The sequence below is a fragment of the Adelges cooleyi genome, unplaced genomic scaffold (assembly GCF_023614345.1).
Source record: "Adelges cooleyi isolate 19-005CV unplaced genomic scaffold, UGA_ACOO_1.1 ACOO_flye_CR_arks_rails_tigmint_CR_PRNA_167, whole genome shotgun sequence".
Lineage (NCBI taxonomy): Eukaryota > Metazoa > Arthropoda > Insecta > Hemiptera > Adelgidae > Adelges > Adelges cooleyi.
In genome coordinates, this window is record NW_026095824.1 from 2,122,790 (window position 1) to 2,146,537 (window position 23,748).

A 23,748-nucleotide genomic window follows, 5' to 3' on the forward strand; every position below is an offset into this window, starting at 1 on the left:
TAGTTTTAAAGTAAAACGTGATAGAGTTGCGTATGAGCTTCGCCTATATAAAATTATATATGATCTTATTTCTTTGAGGAGTATTTCTACTCTCAATCGATGAAAAAAATAATGCGATTGATACTAAAAGAGGACAAAAGCTAAAAAATTAATAATTTCTTCACCCATAAGACCTTAAAAAAATTGACGTTCTTTCAATTTTCAATCGAGTTGAAAGCTACAAAAAATATCAATTTGATATTTCCGAAAATAGTCTCCAACATAAATTCACCTATCCCCCCCCCTTTACCTTGGGGTTTTTTCGTTTTATGTAATATTATACCTGCAGTTTAAAGACCTTTACCTGAATTTTTAACTGTTCTCAGAATATTATTATAATAGGACTCTTATTATATATTAGTTATTACAATAATAGTTGTTAATTGTTTTTATGAACGACATTTATAAACAAATACGATGTTTATCTAATTTTCAATTTTTAAGTTACTTAAATTTACTTAATATTTTGTGGGCAAAAAAATGGGTTTACTATATTACTACTATATTACGACTATATATACTATATCTTTTTAAACGTCTGGTAAGTTGTTCGTTAACCAAATATCAACTATTTTAGTTATTTTTCACGTTACATGTGTATCAGAAATATTTCTACAGGGTAAAAAGCACCATGGTTTCCTAGACAATATGAGCCTATAAGGTACAATAAATTAGATCAGGGTTTTCCATTTCATTTATTCAAAATGTATGGTTATTTATTTATTTCTAATTTAACGTACCTAAAATAATAATATCAACTTTAGTGCCGCACTCAAGCCGTAAAATATGAAAATTATATTTCAGACCAAATTAATATCTTATCCGGCGTTCCTCAGGGTGATCACTTATCACCCTTACTATTCTCAATATTCATAAATGACATTAATAAAATTTTAAGACATTCAAATTGTCTTTTACTTGCGGATGACACAAAAATCTACAAGAATATTAAATGTACTAATGATGCATTACAACTGCAATATGACTTTATCAATGGTGTGTTGAAAATTATATGTCTTTGAATATTGATAAATGTGCTGTAATCTCATTTTCTTTAAAAAAAAAAATACATTACTTTTTGATTACAAATTAAATAATTCCAATTTAACACGTAATAATGTAATTAAAGACCTAGGTGTTTTTTTCGACACAAAACTTTCATTCAAATTTCATGTTAATTATATAAGAAACAAATCCTACAAGAAACTTGGCTTAATAAAACGTATGTGTAAGGATTTTTACGATGAATCAGCCCTAAATATCCTGTACTTTACGCTAGTTCGTTCTAACTTTGACTACGCCTCTTTAATTTGGCGCACTAATAATATTATCCAAAACCATAGTCTATCTACTGTCCAGAATAATTTCTTAAGATACCTATCATATAAATATCATTATAAAAGAACTCCTCATACTGGGTATGATACTGCTTGTAATCTCTTTAGAATAATGTCCCTAAATAAAATATTTAATATCTTAAACTGTACATTTTTATACAAACTATTACACAATAATATGGACTGCCCCGAAATAATCGAACGTTTAAATTTTAGAGTAAACCAATCTAATTCCAGAAATAATTCTACTTTTTATCTTTCCTCTACCTCCTCAAACGATATGCTATATACCCCTGCAAATATACTTATGTCTGCAGGGAATTCAAATAAAGACTTAGATTTATTCAATACTACCTTATTTAATTTGTCTAATACTTGATCTACTAATCTTTTATTTCTCTGCTTTTTGTTATCATATTTTTTTCTCTTCTATTTCCTCTACCCACATTTATAATCTACTATACTCACAATATAACTGTTTTATTTGTATCATGTTATTATTATATATTATCTTTAAGTTTAAATACCTAAATAGCTATTTAATATTTGTATATATATATATACTTTTTTTTTTCTTTTGTTTTATCTTATTTATATATTCACATTACTTGTAACCCATAATACACTTACACTTAACACAAACTGTCATTACACAATATTTTTGTAATTGGAATTTATTTCCGTAAATAAATAAATTATTATTATTATTATTATTATTAATATGTAACTTACTAAAAACTAAAGAGTTTGAGCCAAAATAGCTCTCTAATCAAATATAATAATTAAATAATAGTATTAGTTTTAGGAGAAAATTGTAATCGATTTCTTAGCGATACCTACTTAAATAAGTGTTATACACTTTTCAAAGGTAATTATTTTTACCGAATAACCGACAAAAAAAAAGTCCTAAAGAATATCTTGATATGAAGAAAACGCAAGGAAAAAAACAATTTTTTCATCTAACAATCAAGAGATACTACTTGAATAGATGCACACTGTATTTTAATTACAACAATATAGTGTGTAATATATACACAAACAACGCAACTGTGTAAAATATACAAAATAAAGATGTGTCATTTAGAATAATATCGGCATAGAATAAACACGTAGGTCTAAATAAACTCTAACTTTGAAGAAGTCAATATAGGAAGAAAGAAGCTTACAGCAACATTCATATACATACATATCACCGGCTATCGTTCGCACATGAAATATAATAGATACTAACTGTCGCAACGATTTATATTTTTTAACAATATTTCATTTACCCACCACTAATAATGATTTTACAAGAAATTGTGTTTATTATTATTGCAAAACTGATCATTGCTCAAGGAACACTTCGGCCAGGTATTATATTGATCTAATTACATTGTATTAATTATCCTTATTTTGGACTTTGAAATTAAAAAAATATTATTATTAGTTATTCAAATCGTTTTTATTTTCAATTTTTTGTTTTTAAACGTTTTTGATGACCAATTTTGGATAATTGTTTTTAATGTATATGACGGGAGGTGGACTGCAGTAGAGTAATGCGCGCAAAAGTATTTTAAAAAAGCGTGATAAACCCGTGTCATTTAAATGGGAAATAACAGCCGTCTTACAGGCATGGGTAAATATTGAGTTAGAGCAGTAAAACTTTTGGGACCTTTTTTACTTTACCCAGCAGAGTAATTTGAGACCTTGGGAGCATAACATTTCGAAAAAATCCAAAATAAGGGATAACCTAATATACATAATATGTATATAGATGATATTATGATTAGTTAATACTTAATTTTTCATCGCAGTCCCCGGACTAGATCGACAAGATTCAAATTTGGAATTCACACCTGAAATGAACAGTAAAGATTCGTTGTTGAATTATTGTTATGATATCAACGAACATGGCAATGTTGGAAGGCATGGCATCCGAAGAGAATACGTTGATTGGGATCTTTCGAGAAACTCGACTAAAAATACAGTAAGGGTGTTACAATGGAATATTCTATCGCAAGCCTTAGGCCAAAATATGGATAACTTTTGTCGGTGCCCTCTTGAAGCGTTGGAATGGAATAACCGGCGGTGTTCACTACTCGAGGAAATGTTGACACATGAACCCGATGTTATGTGCTTACAAGAAGTCGATCATTTTGATTTCTTTAATAGAGCTTTAGCCACGCAGTCATATACTGGTATATTTCAACCCAAACCGCGTTCGCCTGCTATTGCAATGCCTGATAATAATGGACCAGATGGGTGTGCAATATTTTACAATAATAACAAGTATGAGTTCCACGAAAAATTCGAATACGACTTTTATCATTTATCAACTGAAGAGTGTCCTAGTCGACAGGTGGCGTTATTAGTCGTACTAATAGATAAAGTTTCGGGAAACAGGTTCTGTGTTGCCACCGCTCATCTCAAATCACAAAAAGGTGAAAAGGAGGCATGTTTAAGAAACAATCAAGGCAAAGATCTGTTGAGTTTTGTATCTGAACATGCTAAAAACTGTCCCACTATTATAACTGGCGATTTCAACGCTGAACCTTATGAACCCGTATATGAAACTATGTGCAGTTATCCTGAATTCAAATTGAATAGCGCATACAATGAACCCGGTGGAGAGCCAGATTTTACGTCATGGAAGATAAGGCAGCGTGAAGGTGAATGTAAAGAAACTCTTGATTACATATTTTACACTCCAGAATACCTAACTATTAGAAGCATATTGGCCATGCCAAAAGAAGAAAATGTTCACGAAGACAGAACTCCCTCGTTTGTCTACCCTTCCGATCACTTCTCTTTAATTGCTGATTTTTTCTTTAACGAAAATTAACGAAATATTCTTGTTTATATGGTATTATTATATATTTTTTTAAGCATATATTATGGATATTGATTTGTATTTTATTTGTTTTTGAAACTCCGATACACAACTTAGTATTACTTATCAATTTAATTAAATTTTTTTTTTTCATTATTACTGTATTAATTATTACTTTTTATAAAGTCGGCACGTGGCTTTAAGAGTTTGAGTATAAATAATTATCACAGAAATCAATCGGGCTAATGAAGTAATATTTTAATTCTTGATTCTTCATTTAAAAAAACCTAAAACACGCAATTCCGCTTGGACTCGCAGCATATGACTGTAAATAATAATAAATATTTTAAAAATGTACGAGTATTTATTCTATTGTCAATGATATTTTATTATCTACAATTATTAGAATAATATCATTGTAGTCGTTTACCATTGGGCTATCTTCCAGTAATTTAATAATAAATACATTTTCAATAATAATAGCTAATAAACATAAAATGTAACATTACGGAGAAACTTTTTTTTTAGTGGTTAATAAGAATAGTTATACATATTATTGTAGAATTTATTAAATGTACCGTCACAACACTTTTTTCTTATTTTATTTTTTAAAAAACATGTTTATAACGCTATATTGAATGATATTTAAAAAAATTAAAATGTTTCATAAACTCGTTATAAATCATATATTGAACGCATTATACATTAGGGTATTTTTCATTTTATCCGATCGTCGTTTTGCAGTATAATAAAAAATGTATAAATATCTCAAATTTAAATGATGCTGTCTGTCAGGAGGTTACAAATTGTAATAGTTTGGCCACGTTATAGCTGGTTTTAAAGTAAAACATGATAAACTTGTGTATGAGCTTCGCTTAGATAAAAATGTGTAATTAAAAAGTTATTTAGTTATTTTCTAACAGACCAGTAAACGTAAAACTCTTGCCAATTCCGATTCTATTTTAGTATGTAAATTATAACGAAGTGCTAGTATACAAATATTCTAGCACAACGTTAGGAATGAGAATGAAGTGGATAGTATAATAATAATATTTTCCTTATCGGATTGGCAGATTTTGTGTGTATTTAATTTTGTGTATTGAGTATCGAAGTTAAGTATTCTGGGATTTATTCCAATAAACATAATTTTTAAAGTAACCGCAAGAGTTCAAAAAATATATTAAAATGTATTCACACGATATTTTCTTGGGTTATGTTTTAAGTTATACTCTTAAACAATTTTATGTTATGTGTAATTGATTCTTAAGCCTGTTTTATTTTTCATAATATTACAAAATGTAAAATTAATTTTTTCTAGGATTCTTTTACACATATTTATTAAAAAAATCAAACATTTTTTATCGATGACAAAGTCAAATTTCCATTTTTGATATTTAATTATTATTATTTGCTATTGTGAATGAAGTGTAGCAACACAAAATGAGGTCACTAGGTGAACTATATGCCCTGTAGCCCAGAGCAAAAGTGTATTTAGTCACAAAACGTACAATTTACTGGAGAAAAATAAAATATTTATCAATTTAAATGTACGGACTCGTCGTTAAGGGTCCAAACGCCGTGTAAGCTAGACCATAGTGTATAGATCGGGAAATTTCGATCTCGATGAACCTAAAAAACGGGGACAATTCTGACACTTTTGCTGTGGGTCATGTAAATAGATAATGACGGCAACGGTTTGCGCAGGTGTACGTTTCCTTAAAATTGTACAGAAACGACGCGTGAATACGTATAACACTATAATAATATTGTGTGTACAGTAGGTACCCGACACGACATGTTATGCATGTGTAAATCGAAACCCGCTAATCTCTGGCTTCCACCGACATTTGTACACAGTGTGCACGAGGCTATTAGCCACGTGTATACATGCATGTATTACAATATACGGCTATTGAATTTTTCACAAATAGGTTTTCCGTTTTTCCGATTGGGTCTCACACCTGTTGCTCGCGCGGCCTCTGGGTGAACACGCCACGTCCGTTAACCCGTGTGTGTGTGTTATTATTGTTGTTGTTATTGCCGGTCGGTTTTGCGTCCGTTCTCCCTCTACTCTCGCCGCCTTGCCCCCACCCCCTTCCTAGTTTTTTTTTTTTTTTTTACCACACAGCACTACACAAAGCCCGTATTATGGCCAGTATACCTACACGTCTACCTACTATATGTATACAACACAACGCTACAACTGCAACGGCGGCCGTGTAGTATAATACAACGACATACGTGCATGTATGAGGCCCGACAGTGTACACCGAAAGGCACACGAAACTACCGCCGACTTCGTGTTCGGCCGCCGCCGCCGACTAAGCATGTGTTGTGAGTAGTAGTTTTGTGAGTGTGTGCGAACAACCGACGGAATTCCGATCTCTCTCTCATACGTACCGCCGGCCGCCCGACCGACAGGACGCGTTTGCCGGTCGTCTCGCCTGAAATTACCCGAAGTGCGCGCGTGTGGTTTTATTATTGTTTTTTTCGCGTACAGTTTGTAAAATAAAAAATAAAAAATCGCTTTTGTTTTTTCAAAACGTCCGCTGGGATAATACATACACTTGCACACCACATCGGATATTACCCGTCATAGCTGTTGGTCTGCGTTTATGTCACGTCCGTCCGAGGTAGATTATTAACACAGCGCGTGCACATAATATTATTATTATTATTACACTTACCTATTATTGTACTTGGAAATATCGGCAATTAATAAAATGGGCTTCTGTCGTTTGGGCCCGGAAAATGTTTTACACACAACCGGTCGCGTTGCCCTTTTGTAAAGGAATCCGAGTTATTGCCCAAATTCGACCGTGTCGCCAGTGTGTTGTATTCGGATCGACCGTCACGACCGTGTCTCATTCGAATGCACGCGGTTTGTTATCATTATATATTATTATTACAATTTTTTTTTGTTTTTTGCTCTCCACACGTTGATAGCAATTATTCATATGGACCGGCGGTAAGAGTATCACAATTATTATTGTTGTTATTACGGGTACCCGCTCACTAAAGAGTTCACGTGAGGTTATTCTATGTATAGGCTGTAATTATTGTGTTTGCAGTTTGTGCGAACTTCGCCAGCATCATCCTGCTTGTAAAATATAAAACCTACTGTATATCATATGGACCGGTGTATTGTAAATTGTTCAAAGAGGAGGAGCTGTTGCTGTTCAGGTTACTCGCATAACAAAATATTAAAAGGCAAAAAAAAAACCGCTGGTTTCCGATTAAACTAATTGTTTTTTCATTCGCCTAGTGTAATCATTACATGATAACGTTCAAGCGCACGCTTGCTCGGACCCTGACCTCCAGTATCGACATGCTTGTTATTTTTGCTTTTACTGTGCCTTTGAGTCAAGTGAAAAACGACGACTAATATATCAGAGCAATTGATATTATTACTATTATTGGACGTTTTGTTGTAACACGATTTAAGTGCATACGAATGGGAACAGTTACTAAAGTAGTTCACACCCGAGGAGAATCAAATTCCGCCAAAATCTCATTTTGTCAAAACCCTTCACTTGTATTATGTTGTTTCTCAAATGACTAATTCCATTACGATAGCAGGGGTTGGAGGGTGAACGCAAGGTTAGATCACTCGTTCGTGTAGGATATGGCGTAGAAGAAGATCTGCAGTGGGCTAGCTCGTTGGAGGTTATGATAAATTATAATATTAAGCATGTGGCCATATGAAAGAATGTAGTCTCTTGTTAGTTGTTATAGCTTCCAGTCCGTTTCTGTGGGCTACAACCACGAGTGTATTCAATTGTGTGCACAAACTATGGTCGGGTGACCGTTGGAAATCGAATTTCGTACACTCCGGCCGGGCACAAAAGACATTTGGTCGAGGCCCTTAAAATATTTTGTCCTTCACACAAAGAGTGAGTTCACTACTCGGCCTGTGCGCCAAAGAAATGGTAGTCAGGGATTTTGTGCATTCGATGCGCACAATATATAAGAATAATATAATAGAATGGGACACCTTTTTCCAGATGTTTTGCCATCGTGATTTTCTTGTACAGGAATTCTTTGTCCACGTGTGCGCCGCCACTGCTACTACTTGTGTCTGGTACGCACATACGCATAATACAAAGGGAACCTAGTAGTTTTTGTTTCCTGAAATCCTCTGCAATGCCCCCAAGGAATTATAGCACCACCGGATTGGAATTCCACCGGAGGGAAATCGTGCGAACCGAATCGTGTCGGATACAAATTATATTTATAATAGAATAGTAATAACAACACCGAAAAGAATTATTATCGACGGATCGTGGACGGTTATTACTTATTAGTTGTTACTATTATTGTACAAGTCTGTCCGCTGATTGTGTCAATCATTGTGTGTTGCTGTCCGATCGGGGAGCTATTGCATATAATATATGTTCTTTATATCGACGATTTTGCCACCTCACCTTTATAAAAAAAAAAACACTATTACTAATTTGAAGTTATGTTCGTTTCACAGTTCCATCAGTCATACTGGTCGCAAGTGATCTCTTGGTATAGCTGGTTTTATATGATGTTAAATAAACAAATATGGTTTTTATGGTGCGGGGCCACAGTCTTATAGAATTTCATTATAACCCGCCCAAATCATAATATTGTTTTGAGGTAATATTTTTTCCATTAAAGGATCTTTGCCAATAATATTGTGTTATCGTGCGACGAGTACTGCGACTAAACGTTTATCAATGTCGTCCCGATTGGGTTTCCTAGGAATTTCAATATTATAAAAAAAAAAAAAAACTATGTATACTCAGTAGTGTTTAATACACAGATAGACGAGGAATCGTCGGTTTAACGGGAAACCGCTGGAGTGATTGACTATTTAAATGTTAATTACTAGTATTGTTGTTGTAGAATCGACGGTATGTCGGACTCGTTTCGGACGAAAACGTTCGTGGTAATTAGAGACAGACTTGAAAGAGATGAAAATAATATAAAGTATGTTGCAGACCGCAGTGTCATAGTCGTCTTAGAACGCCCTCTTTATCCAAAAGTCAGTTTTTTAAAACCGTTCTTTATCGTCGTGGTATGTCAACGTCCGAATCGCTTGAGGACTTGCGGCAAGTGCGCACTGTGTTTATCCAGTGGATGACGGAATGTGTTTTTGTGTAGCGTATAGGTACTTAAACCCAAGGGAAACGATCAAATTTGTGTCCGTCGCACGTTTTTCTCAACAAATTAGAACACGCTTGTTATGGTGGGCGTGACCAAAACTCATTTGTCGGTCTTAATTCGTCGTTAATTGCCTGACCGGCGGTTCTCGTCTGGACAATAATAACAAGAACAATTAGCTATACAAGTTAACCGTTCGGTCGACCGGCTCGCGGTTAATTTGAAACGGCCTGTGACACGACGCAGCCAACTATGGCTGAAAACTCTGCTCTCTTGTCTTTACGGTCAAATATAATGAATAGTGACGAAACGTGATAACATTAGTGCGGATATTAAGATTGTCAAAAAACCAGTCAGACGAACAGGAAAACGTCTTTAGTAAAACAAAAAAAGCGAACAACGAGATCAAATCCTAAAACTGATTAAAAAGGTTTTTTTCAAATTTGACACGCTCTAACGTCAAGCATTTTTTTTTTTTTTAATTCGGACGAATCATTTTTTAAGCGTTCTTATTATTTAAGACTGTTTATATGTGTTCCTCCTTCGCAGTAGGAGAATCTTTTTCGTCACATTATATATTTTGTACCAACGTACTGCAATATTATTATATTTGATAGAACTCCTCCTAGCCGCCGCGTTCAAATCTACACATTATGATGTGTACTCTTGCCTTTTCTTTGTACTTGTATTTTTTAAAAAATCCGATTTGATGGCTAAGGCGCGTGAGAGGTAATGCGATGCGATAAGCGCACATTTATTATGTTTTTGTAAAACTATGACTCTTGACTATTTTTTATGCTTCACGGGTTTCGCGTTTCTAAATTCTAAGGAATCCAAAAAAATAAAAAATCATATATGTATCCGTACGTGTTTTCCTATAGTCAACTATTATTGTTACTTAAACGTATTGTGATCGGATTCGTTCCGAATATTGTCTGCAGAGACATCCGTGAACACATTGATCATTACAGAGTTGTGTGGTGCAATAGAAATGTTTTTTTTCTTCATTTTTGTTTTTCCTCCGGCCGCTCCCGAAACGCCGTCTTATTAAGGACTTACCCGTGTACGTTATTTTGGGTTTCTATTATTCTACAATAGCCAATTATAGATGAAATCTTTGCACCGAAAAATCTGCACTAGTAGGTAGCCGGCGTTTTTTTATCTACAAAAACTGCTTTTGTTTTAGACACAAAATAAAATGTGTATTGTATAATATTTTGTGATATATGTATAGCGGTGATCTTTTTCTTGTTCAGATTTTATTGTGATCATATTGTTATTGGTGGCGCAGCCAGGATTCTACTTCGTGGAGGGCTAACCTTTGATATATAGAAAAATAACATACTGTAATGTCGTTAATAATTTAGATTTAGATTTTTTTTCTTTGGCGTTTTGAAGAAAAAAATCAAATCATATTCAATTAAAAATGTATTATTCATTGTATTAAATATTATACCCATGTTTTTTTGCGCGTAGCCACTTCAATTTAAATACTAAACCAGTGAACACTTAAGCCCGGTTATCGCGAGCTTCATAAAACAGGTGTTCAGTATGAAATCAATTTGTATTGTTAACAAGACTAGTAAAGAAAAAAAAACAATTTTCCCTTTTTTAATCGGTTATTGCTTCTTTTTTATTGCAGCAATCCGTTTTTGCTTTCAGTTTTTTCAATAGGAGGGTCGAAACTCAAACGGACACCATTTCGTTCTCAACCACCTGTCCAATTTTCTACCATGTTTTTTTTTTTATTATAATTTTCCCTAATTCACCAAACGTGAGAATGTTTGGTACACACAACTATGTAATATATTATTGAATGTTTAAAAAACTGTTGTCCAGGATAAACAGGGTAGCCAATACCTAACCTGTCTATCTCTTTCTCATTCGCCCTTGTTGTAGTACATCGTCGGTCGAGTTCAAATCGCGGCCGCCTCTCGATCACATCCGGTGGCATACACGTGAAATTCCAGAACCCCGTAACGCTCTTCCTCTGGACATGTCCGTATCGTAGATATGGTTTTATGTCTTAGATATTACATAATGCGTATACAGCCTATGGGCGAACAAGCGTGCTGCCGGTGATGGGGCTGAGGCGGCGGCGGTGGCGGCGGCTTTGCCTTAAAGAAACACACGGCGAGTAGATGATTAGACTAGGAGATATGGGATTTGGGGAGGGGGGGCAAGTTTTGGTCGCGAGCGGCGGTGGTGACAAGGAGAAGGAGGGGCAACGAGGCGGCACCGATGAAACGTCTGAGGGCCGAGAGAAAACAACGTCTTGGTCGTTTTTATTACAATCGATTTAAATATTACCATTATTATTATTATTATTATTATTATTCGTGCGTGGAATCAACATAACATACATTGAAGTGTGTGCGAGTAAAGGAAGAGCTAAAGAGAGAGAGACAGAGACAGAGAGAGCAGAGATAAAGATTGTTTGCATTGGGCGCTCGTTAGCCGGTCCGGGTCGAAGTCACCGCGAGTAGTTGTTCCCGTATTTTATAACCCCGGCCGTAGTCGTCTAGTTAAGGGAAACATGTGAGGATTGATAAATTATAGGTTTGCCAGCGGACCTAACCGGTTTTTTTGGTTCCGTGTGTTCCGGCGGGCTCGCCGAACAACGCGTCAGGCGGCGTTCACACAACGCGAGAGCCACACACACAACAGCTGCCTCAGACTTGATCTTCGGCCAGCCATGCATGTATTGGCTGCGGTGTTGTAGGTGTAAGTAATTGTTTTCGCTACTAAGTACACTCGGAATGAATCCAAAATGTATACCCGGTAAGTGGAGAGGCGCGAGGAAAATACCAAAACCGTGGTTCTGGTGATCTGTTCTTAGTGTAATAACTAATACACAACGTTAACGGCGGGATAACGATCTCTGCGTTTTAAAAAAAATATATTTAATGGACCGTTTAATCGTCCGCCGCCGCCGCCAAACGTGTACTATGTACTATATATAACAATAACGATAATAATAATGTAGGTGCCAGCGCGTTATTATTGTGCTCTTAAATTAGAGCCGGGCAAGACGTGGGCTCGTGATTATTTTTTTTTTTTTACACTGAAAACTTTTTTGTTTAAGCGCTTTCCACCGTGGCCGCCTCGGTCGCCGCGATGAATGATCTGTTTCGATTTAAATAAGAAGTCACGAGCGCCTACACATGATCGTCGTGCACCCAAAATAACAGCAACAGTGATCGCGATCAATAATTATAAACGTTAAAGACGACAAGAGCGCATAGTTTTCCTGGTCGGACACGGCTTGTGTGCGTCACACAATATTATGTGGAACACAGTTGACCAAATAGTTTCTATTGTATGTATTGCACGCCGCTGTAGCTGGTTTGTTTTTCAAAATTACCTGCGCGGTTTAGATGATTACACTACTAAACGTATGAGTAGCCACGTGGTATTGTTGTTTATCGTCCGTCTCGTGTCCTTTTATCGACTCCGGCATGAGACATACGAAATCTCGGTACTCGAACTCGTGCAATAATTCACGGTTATACTTGTAGAAGCGCATATCGTTATTATTTTGGCACGCATATGTGGTTTAGACGTGCGCAACCGGTAGTGCATAGTATATACCAAACGGAATTGGCTCTAGAGTCATGTGTTTTGTGCACAAAAACACCCCCAACAAACGACGGAGGAGCCGCGCCTATTTCGGAATCCGATATAGTGTATGTAATATTGTACGTAGCCCGTGAACCGTGACAAATCGAAATTAATAAAATATCATCACCCTAGACCTTTCCGGCGCCGCAACGATGTAGGTTATTACCTATTATGTAGCTTAGGTATATTATTTTCGTACGAACATGTCGAAAGTAATAGAGTTAAAAAAACAAAGGCAAAGCGCGTTCATTCTGATACAACCCAATTCTGGGTGGTTATTAAGAGCAATATTAACGGGGTCATATAATATGTAATCACGGCCACTGTTAATAGCGAAATCACACCCTGGAAAATAGTTGTTTATTTTACACTCCAATTGGGGGCGTGACCCTAAAACTATATAATTTAATATGTTTGCTTTTCGGTCGACGCTCGATTAGAGGTCTGAGTAGGAAATGTTGTTTTTAAGAAAAAGGGGTTGTGGTTTTAACAAGAAAAAAAAAACCTCAACGACAGCGACCTCCCAAACGATCTGATAATAATTTTAACTAGGTAGGTATTTCGACGCTTCAGTAATGTGTGTATATATCCATATTATATAATGTTGAATGCAACGGTTAGTCGGTAATACAAAGTCGTTTTAGACGAGACTGTATTTTGATATAAAGTTATATTTTAAGTGACCGCTTTACCGATAGCAGATAAGCTGCATCGTTACTATTTCGGGCGACGGCAGGGCCAGAGTAAAGAGCAAAGATTTATTTTTGGGTTTTTTCTTTTGGCATGCGATACGTTAACCGTTCGCGTGGTCGATCAACGGCAATCATAATTTGGTCGCTTAATAATAATGTTAGGGGCATTGAATTTATTTAAAACTGTGGTACCGGTGTGCGTCAAACCGTGTAAATTAGAAGGTCAAACTGTTTAACCACTGTTTACAATTTGTATTTAAATAGTAGTCTGCTACAGTTTGCTTTACAAACTCAATGTACACTTGTATAATCAATCGCCTTTGTTTATTGCGGCCGACCAAGGTTGGTGAACGCCGACCTAATGTTTTTCCACGCTTTCTCTGTCCATATTTATTTCTTCGCCCACTCCATGTACACATTAGTCGCGTTTTTAGTCGGTAGTCCACTTTATTCTCTGGTTTAACTCTGAAATCTTCGAATGTACTGTTTAGCTTTTAGCCACTTGTATTTTGTGTTACAATGTATACTATCTGTTTGTCTTAAGATTAACCTAACAAGCCCAAAGTAGTCATGTAGGTACACTAAACATAAATTATTCTTATCCGCAGGTACTATGTGACATTGGATTGGAAGCGTGCTGAGCGAACTGAGTCTGCCGACATGTTGATGCGCCATGTCATCAAGGCATGGTCGCGCTAAACAATACGGTCCGGAACCGGGCGCTTACCCCAAGTTACCGCCGCCGCACGGCAACAACACTTACAATGGACGTACGTTGCAATCGCAACATCATCAGCTGCAGCAACAGCAGCAGCAGCAGCAGCAGCAGCAACAACAACAACACCAACAGCAGCAGCAATCGTACCACCTGCAGCAGCACAACGCTCATCACCAGCAGTACTCGGGCATGCAACTACCCAACGTTCACGGTACCATGCCGCGTATGCAGAATCACCACCACCACTCCTTGCCCAGGTCAGCCTCTTTAATCAAATCTTAAGACTCAATGCCGGGGGTTGAACAGTAAAATTGATAAGTTTAATGATTAGTCTACTATATTTTGGACTCTGTTATTACCCAGACAAATTTTTATGCGATGACACCTCGCACCGACTCGAGTATAATATAATATGTTTGATACCGTTTTAGAAAAATTAATACTTATTATATTTGTTTCTTTTGGCAATCAAATACCGTTAAGTGACCGGCGGCGCCCTGAGCAAATTTGTCTTGTCTTGTTTGTTATTGCAGCCGTGTACAAATATACATTGACCCGGACGCGCGTTGCACACGGTAAAAATATAAATCCCACGGTGTGTTTAAAATACAATTTTTTATCGACGTGACTGCTCGGTGCGTTAGTACTAATTAATCGTGTTAATTCCGGTTGTTGTCGGCATATACGATTAATGACCGTCAATATAACACCGCCCGGATCGCTCGCACAGACTTGAGATTTTCACGAAATCGATGTGAGCAAATATTTTATACTAATCATACGCGTTCGCACCGACAACACCATAACACGCGATGTGTTTAGAATATTATCGTTAACGCAAGTTCACATTCTGAAATTTGCATACAACTACCTATGTCCAACAAATGAAAATATTAAATTACTCGAAGCATATTTTGGACAGAACGTCCAACCCGAAGTATGACAGATACATGATAATTGATAATGTAACGGGTGTATGAAAAAAATTTCCCAGACCTATTATTTCCCTTTAAGACATCGCATTTTTGTCATCATTCATGACATCAAATACAATACCCCGAAAGGAATGTCACATAGTACAAACTGGGATGGCGCTGAATTTTATAGTAAATTCTAAGGACGCATGTCGCATATTTTAGTATTCAGACAAGCTTTGAATCACGTTATGTGCTATATTATGTAGGAAGTTAAACCGCCAAGAAGTTAATGCCTCAATGCGCATTTAAACGGCATTTGCAGTTGCGAGTATGCCAAGATGTTGCGTGTAATGGCATTTTTCTAAGTCCGTTTTGCACTTTAATACGTTATTATTATACTCGAAACGGAATTATTTTATCAGCGTTATTGTTATGGCGTTGACGGTTATTATAGTATTAAATATATATATATATATGTTAATATAATTTGTCGCTGTAAATTTTAGGAACGCTTGGAGCGTGGATAGACACTCGCCGGGGTCGTCGACGAATAGTTCCAACGAAAAGGGTTTCCCTGGCAATCACCACCGCCAGCAACAGCAGTACCGCCGGTCCAAGCACAGGGTGTACGGCAGCCAACGGCAAATCGCCAAGACCCGCAGTCACAAAGGGGGCGCCAGCACGTCCGACCCGGACGCTCTGTCGTCGGTGACCACGGCCGGTAACAAGTTCAGTCAACATCCTATGGCCGGTTGGTCCGAACCGCCGCCGCCCAATCACTTTATTCTGCAACAGCCCACGGCGCCCATCGTACCGTCACCGCCGCCGCCTCCGCAGTCCGCTGCTTTGCCTCCTCAGTTCGTACCTCCGTTGCCGCCTCAGAACTCAGCTTCGTTGACCGCCACCTGTCCCGCCGCCGTCCGGCATCAGCCGTCAGTCGCGCCCGCCATGGTCCTAAGGCATCAGCCTACGGCCATCATGCCCGCTTGCGACGTTGCCGTTGACGCTTGCGGTGGTCGGTGTCCGAGGTTCGAGAATTTCTGTCATTTTTGTCTATTGGTAAGTCAAATTAGAATTATCTAGTAGGTAGGTATGTAGGCATTTTGTGTCGGCAATTTAAAGTGCTGACAGGAGATTTGATGACTTACCAAAATATATATTGTTGGCTATTGCGTAAGTAAGCAATAGAAACCGAATCGTCATTATAAAATATTCATTTACTACAATTTGCTGGTTCTGTCGTGCTCACTTTACAGTTTACACGTATGTTCTAAATTATAAATAACAAGTCTCGAGGAATACTTTTAATGAAGTTGTTGTTTAACGTAATAACCTTCTACCACTAAACTCCCGACACGTGCATCGTGGTATCGCCCACGTCGATTGGCTCTACATATCTTACATCTCACATCTTCGAAATCTCTGTATGAGGTCCAGTGTATACGTCTCGGAACTCAGGTCGGTTGACCGAACGATCAAACCACAACTCGCGAGGATCTAAAAAAAAATGGGAGTCGGTACTCGGTCGACTAGTAGTTTTGTTTTTCTACAGCTCGATGTCCGATGATTATATTACACTATCTCTGTTTAAATTATTCTACCGTAGTGTGTACCGCGCAAAATTAATTTTTGGCTTTTATTTATTTTTTTTTTGCAGATATTTTATTTTTCGGGCATTACCGTCGGTTTTATGTTGATCATGTCGGCCATAGTGTCGACCAGAGATCCGCGGTTCCTATACATTGGCTGTCTCGTGTTACCCGTGAGCGCGTTCCTGTTGGCCGTCCAGTGTAGGGTGAGGCAAGACGCCGACCGACGGAAACGGCACCGGCAGCTCAACGGTCGTCATAGGACTATGGGCGCCAGTGCTGTTTTGGTGAACTCGTCTCAGCCGGCGACCACTCCGTCCGAAACGATACCCCTTCAGAACATGATGATCGTCGACGGTGGCACCGACACGTTGAGGAGGCAATACCAAGGACACGTTTATCAGTATGTCGGCCAAAGGGACAACGAGTCCGCCTACACCAACCAATACGACTCGGCCAGCGTGCAACAACAGTGAGTTCCAAATTGAACATTCCAACACTGCATTATAATATGCAATATGTATTGGAGTCTAGTGCTGAGTACTCTTAGTCAGTAAAAAAAGCTCAAGACACGGTCTACCCGTTGACCCGTTGACTCGTGGACGGATAGTAGATAAAGACAACATAATACATCATCTAGTAAGAGAGAAAGTAAGGATTTTCATCGAATTTTACCACTCTAGTTACTTACATGTGGTATGATACTTAGTACATACTACGATGGAATTGATATTGCGTTATGATCGAATTGATTGAGCATTTAGAGCGAGGAGTGAGTAAAGCGGCTGTCCACGAATCGATAGGCATAAATGGTTATGTACCTACTGCTTGACAAACCGAGCGTTTTTGTCTACATTTATCGCTCAACACTAATATTATGTACGTTTCCCTTTGCAGAATCGACGGCGTGCCGTGGTGGAGACGAGAAGACAACAGGGTGTTCCACAACAACCGTGCACCCCACCCTTAAAAGGCTTCCGTTTCGCAGGCCATGCTATCAACACGAAAATGGGCCATCGTTAAATATCGACCCATCTGCTGTACAAAACAAATTATTTTCCACGCTATAACGATTGTACATATAAATATTTATAAACTTGTTTTTTTTTTTGTAACTAATTTGTTTCGTAAACGTTACACGTTTCAACTGTTGAATATACTATTTTGACAAACCAAACGTCATGGCGATAACGAATAATGTTATATTCGATAAACCTTACACTTATTAGCGTACTTCAATTGGGAGTAGGGCGTAGGCACAAGACGACACGCGAAAAAGGGTCCAATGAGAAAACTGTAATTTACATCTGATAGGTGTAATAGTGTTTCTATCCATTCAGTAAAAGTGGTACAAGATACCAATTACCCGACTAGTTATACAGGATGATTAAACTAAGAATAATTCGCTGAAAATGTTGACTGGTCGATAACCGGTTTTAGGTAATTCCTTTTAAAGATATTTTTAGTTTAAAATTTAAGACGCGAGTGGAGTAATGCGTGCAAATATTACTACACTCCACCTTTCCTTAATTTATATTGTAATAACTTTAAAAGTAATTATCCAAAATTGGTTATCGACCGGTCAAAATGTTCAGCAAATTATTCTTAATTTAAAATGAAAAAAATAGTATGTACGTTACAATTAAAAAATGTTAACTTCATAGGGTTTTAACACATAGAAGTGGGATTGTATAGTCGAACATATATAAAATTAGACTAATAAATAATAGGCAATAATAACTGTGAAAGTACGAAAAAAAATAGTTAAAACAATGTCTCATATCTTTTAAAATATTCACTGGCTCATAGTGTGAATCTTTCTATACCATTAGTATATTAATATTATATAAGGTACATGTCAACTACTCCAATTAAATTAATATTATATGAGTTTCTAGATACACTTTTATTCATTGCGTATGACTTTATTGACTGAGTAGATTTTAAGAGGCCGTATAAAGAAAATGAGAAAAGGATAAAACTTTCTCAAGGATCAGAAATAATATTTAATTTTTCTATGAGCTATTAATCAAAATTTTTAATTAAAAAAATTTAAAACTATAATGGTCATGTGATAATATTGTGATGCGTCCTTGAAAATGATAATAATCTTCACAAGACGTGTAATTACAACCTAATAAATAATGAACAGATAACTTGTGATAAATAAAAAATCTACATTGATATATAACAAATATACACTGTAGATTGAACTTAAGTCTTAAAATACCCCTTTTTTATCATGAATTTTGCCATTCAACTCAATATAGAGTTCAGTTAATTTTGCCTATATGTAACACCTAAAAAGCTAATATGTTACTTTTCTATTAAAATACAAAAACATAATTTAATTTACAAGATATCTCAATATAAATTTGATGTGTACGATATGATAAATTACAAGTTATTAGCTTTTTTGAACAAATGCAATGCATCTATACTTCTTGGACTTATGGTTAATAATCTACTCAATGCACATTGTCTACACAACATAATTAGTTGTCATGTACACATACATTATCTTATTTAATATGCAATACATTAATTTTTGAACCTATAATAATACCTACGCATCAAAGTTATAAAAACCTTTATTGAATATTCACTCGGCTAGACAGCCAGATTAATTACTTTAAAAATTATGTTAGGTTAATCACTTGATAATGCACATAATGATTTTAGAACTAATATTATATTTTAACATAGCAAAATTACAAGTCAAACAAAATTGTTATTTAATAATTGTATTCAAATATAATAAAATGGTAAGTATACAAAAGTACATTAATAAGGTTAATCACATCCGTAGTTACAATACAATGATACTTTACAATATTGTTTTTTTTTTTAAATAATATAACTTTGTCCTTACTATAACTAGATGTCAATCATTCGTATACAATAAATATGTGATGAAGTAAAACTTGTAAGATACAATTAATTTTTAATTAACTTCACATTCAAAAATATGCAAATATTTAACAATAATAAAAAGGTTTGCTTAAAGACTTAAAATAGAAACTTTACAATTTCATCGGTTATATACACAATTTAAGTTAAGTACTGAAAAAATAGAAAAGACAATTTTTACAAATACAATTAAAAAATAATAATACCATTGACCGTAAAATAAATGTAAAAAAGTCATTGTGCACACAGTTGTCAGCAATCGTTAAACAAAATGTGCGTGTTTAAGTATATTTATAAATATGTTGTTTTTTAAAAAAAAAAAGTCATCGACTTCATGGAATGTATTATAGGGTCAGTTTTTCGCCTTGTCTAGGCTACAAACTGAAGAACATATGGACGGTGTCAAATCATCATGTAGCGCTAGGGGTGCAGTCCAACCCGGACGTGCTACATGGATGGGCGTTTCAGGCGAATAGCGTTGGTTGCGAAGTAAAGGAATGTCGTATCTACAGAACACAAATTAATTTTACATTTTACCTCAATTGATGTTGTATGACATGTATTTATATAATTGATATTGATCTCACTTGTGATAATAATCATTGATACCCGACAGAGAGTCGGCGAAATTGGCCTCAAGTCAAGCATCTTCACCAGAGAGTGGTGAAGCACCGCCTGGCGCATGTGTGCGGAGTGCCGCCACAGGCGGATTACTCGTGCTTAACATATGCTCCCTTTCGTCATTACTATACACATATAATAGTAGAATATAATAAAACATTTATACAAAAAAACATTAATAGTAATAAAATCGAAACATCCAACACCACAACCACGTCACCAACAAAATGCAATAGGGGTTAAATAGTTTAATAAACAAGTAAAAAATAATAAAAAAATAAAATAATTTTTATTTCATGAATAGCACCAAATATCTACCATATTCAATAAAAAAAAATTTAAAAAACTAAATGTACTAACACAAAGCAATAACATATCACAAATGTAAAACAAAACATCAAAATATTATTATGAAAAGCATAATAATGTTTCTTAAGTCTTAACATTGTTCTTATTATAATATATATATAAAATTAATAATGATAAATTTAAAAAAAGAATACATAGCCTTTAACAAAATTTAAATTATAATAGTCATGCTAGTTAATATATAACAAAAAAAAAAATTAGATAAATTGTTCGCAAGTATTAATAAAATAAAAAAAATAAAAAAAATATTTTAATATACTGATTAATAACCTGATTGATTATTAGATATGAAGTAGATATATCTTAAGTTTACCCATAAACGTCGTCATTTCAAACTATGTTCAAAACACACTTGGCACTTACCAATCTTTATTGTCATTTCCCATTAACTTTCTTGTTTCGTCTTCTTCTACAATAGTTGGCGGAGCTTCTGATGTTGGTCCATACTGAGCAGACGCCATTAGAAGATCCGTGGAAGGATTTAACGTCAAAACCTGTAACCGAGTAAACATTATTATAATAATGCATACCGTAAAAATTTCAAATTACATTTAATTATAATATATTACCTGTCCATTGGAAGCTTGCGATTCCATTTGCCGAGCTTTGCTGTTGAAGCACGGACAGTTTTCTTTGTCTTTAATGTAACGGAAGTAACCGATTAATAAGACAATACCAAAGACAAAGCAAAATGATCCAATAACTAGGAACGCTATTTCTTCAGTGTAGTTGTCTTTTACATCCTCAGATCGTATGAAATTAGTGGTGACTGCCAAGAATAAAAACACTCCAACAGCAATCAGAATCCAGCTTATTAAAATGAACGACCAATGAAACCATTTTGGGTTACGAATATGATTCATAGCGCGATTGAAAAAGCCATTTGGTGGTTGTGACCATTCAGTTTGTTGTTCGTAGCTGACAGTCGTTGGTTGGTAAACAGGACCGGAAGCCGGCATGTTGATTATTTACGTCTATCAAGAGAAACCTAGAGAAAATAAAAATTTTAAACTATTATATAACTGTGTTGTAACAAAAAATACCAATAAAACAATTAATCAATGACGATTACATAGGTATTAAAAAAAGTAAGAGCGTATTTTTCTTCCTAAACAGCAAAACGACAATAGTATAAATTATAATCATTCAAATATGCCAAAATAAAATGCACTTTTCATGGAAATAGATTAGTAAAACAAATTAAAACAACTGGTCAAACAAAAGATAAAGAAATCTAATCACTCAAGGATAATAGATAAAACTATTATAAAACCAAAACAAATTTATCACTGCGATCTTATAGTATCATCTTAAGTCATAATTACTATAGAAAAATAAAGTATATAATATAAATTATTAAATTTAAGTATATATTTAACCTTGAAACTGATTAGCTTACAGGAAACTTCTGTCTTATCCGTCAATTTGAGCAAAAAAATATATTTTGCCCATACGCTACTTTGAATTTATCTAATGTATTAAAATATTGGCTGTTTTGCGCCATGTTAACACGGATGAATCAATTTAACCCTTTCATTACTGACATCCTTGTACGAGGATTTAACTTTAAAATTTTTAAAAAATCTTATAAAATAAACAAACATATCCATATCAAAACATGTCTTTAAACACAAGTTCTAGTATAGATTGATGATAAAAAAATCGACACAGCTATATTGATAATCAATATCAGTCCAATACGTAAAAAAATTGTTATTTTTTGGAAAAAAAAAATTCCCAGGAACGAAAGGGTTAAAAAACTTTAGCCAATTTAAATTTTGTAAAATTATAGAAGTATGTAGCAACATTGAAAGTTGTATCAGTTGGAAATAAATGGATATAACAATAGTGGTACCAAGTAGATGAAAGGGCCCGATATGTTCTGTTGCGCCATTTTTGTTTAATGATATTTTTGAGCGAATGCCATAGTGTCAATTTAAAAATGGTGAGCGCCACAGAAAATAATTAGACAATGTCTATCATCAATTGAGTAACTTTCGGATATATCCACGTCACATGTTTTATGCCGACGTGGATATATCCGAAAATTACTCAATTGATATATCAATCCACGAAAGTTTTAACGCATTCAAATGTCTATCATCTTAAGCCGGCTACACAAGTTCCAGTCAGCCTGTTATTTATGGGAGTTATGCCTACACAAGCGGTCAGAGTAAATATGAAAACACGTTTGTCCATCCGGCAGACCGGAGGACTGCACAGGTGTATCAGAGTGTGTGTGGGTGCAGGCTGGCCACCTGCACAGAGATGACTGGGAAGCCAGCTTTAGAAAGCAGAGGAATAATATGATTTTATTTTATTTTAAAAAGGTAACCAATGTTAAGTACAACCATTTTGTAATCGTCTCCTCTACTTTCAGGCTCACGCCTCTGCAACCTATTTGTATAATACAGGTATAATATACACCTGGTGCCATGGAGTAAGATTAATTGATAAATTGCACAGGGTTTGATACTGAAAAGCCTAACCACAGACACTTTAGTGTTTAATTTTGGCATAATATCTGTCTTGTGATATAAAAATCAACATTGGCAGTAACTACGTAACGTTGTTGTAATTGTGGACTTAAGGTTTTTACAAGTGTAACGTCAAACAATTTCAAGACGGTGTACTTAGACTACGATACCCCACGTTATTTTGTGTACTTACTCGTACAACACTATGACAAAGAACCAGGCAATCGGTTATGATCAAGAAGTGTTTTTTAACCGTCAGCTGCAGCTTCGTTATTATTATAACATAATCCCAGATACAGCAATGAACAGTGAACAGGAGCAAACGTCGAACAGGCACGTGAGTTGCACACAGTCACGGGGAAAACGGGTAGTAATAAAAAAAAATGGTAGATCGCCTCTCTCTTTCGGTTTTGTTTTATTTGTTTTGATTTGTGCACGCTACAAGCCGTTCCGGATGAGACGACGGACACAACAAAGCGCAACACACAAGAATAGGAAACTGCGTTACTGCGATAT

At 35.6% G+C, this 23,748-nt stretch overlaps 3 protein-coding genes across 4 annotated transcripts; 2 read left to right on the forward strand and 1 right to left on the reverse strand.

The window, feature by feature from the left end:
* Nucleotides 1-2,479: 2,479 nt before the first annotated feature.
* Nucleotides 2,480-4,494, forward strand: LOC126832801 (nocturnin-like). The gene is made up of 2 exons (XM_050563756.1): nucleotides 2,480-2,729; nucleotides 3,173-4,494. Exons 1-2 carry the CDS (start codon nucleotides 2,660-2,662, stop codon nucleotides 4,198-4,200), a joined length of 1,098 nt encoding a protein of 365 aa, XP_050419713.1. The 5' UTR covers nucleotides 2,480-2,659; the 3' UTR covers nucleotides 4,201-4,494.
* Nucleotides 4,495-6,360: 1,866 nt separating this feature from the next.
* LOC126832838 (probable serine/threonine-protein kinase yakA) lies at nucleotides 6,361-18,032 on the forward strand. 2 transcript variants are annotated; one of them, XM_050563843.1, is made up of 5 exons: nucleotides 6,361-6,821; nucleotides 14,240-14,606; nucleotides 15,773-16,325; nucleotides 16,924-17,327; nucleotides 17,753-18,032. In XM_050563843.1, exons 2-5 carry the CDS (start codon nucleotides 14,305-14,307, stop codon nucleotides 17,823-17,825), a joined length of 1,332 nt encoding a protein of 443 aa, XP_050419800.1. In that variant the 5' UTR covers nucleotides 6,361-6,821; nucleotides 14,240-14,304; the 3' UTR covers nucleotides 17,826-18,032. The 2 variants fall into 2 exon arrangements, with proteins under 2 accessions (XP_050419800.1, XP_050419801.1); XM_050563844.1 differs by lacking the exon at nucleotides 6,361-6,821 and adding an exon at nucleotides 6,857-7,069.
* Nucleotides 18,033-19,697: 1,665 nt separating this feature from the next.
* On the reverse strand, nucleotides 19,698-23,748 carry LOC126832747 (uncharacterized). Its single transcript, XM_050563650.1, has 5 exons — nucleotides 23,426-23,748; nucleotides 21,325-21,743; nucleotides 21,119-21,249; nucleotides 20,353-20,511; nucleotides 19,698-20,271 (listed from the first exon to the last, which is right to left on the reverse strand). Exons 2-4 carry the CDS (start codon nucleotides 21,712-21,714, stop codon nucleotides 20,406-20,408), a joined length of 627 nt encoding a protein of 208 aa, XP_050419607.1. The 5' UTR covers nucleotides 21,715-21,743; nucleotides 23,426-23,748; the 3' UTR covers nucleotides 19,698-20,271; nucleotides 20,353-20,405.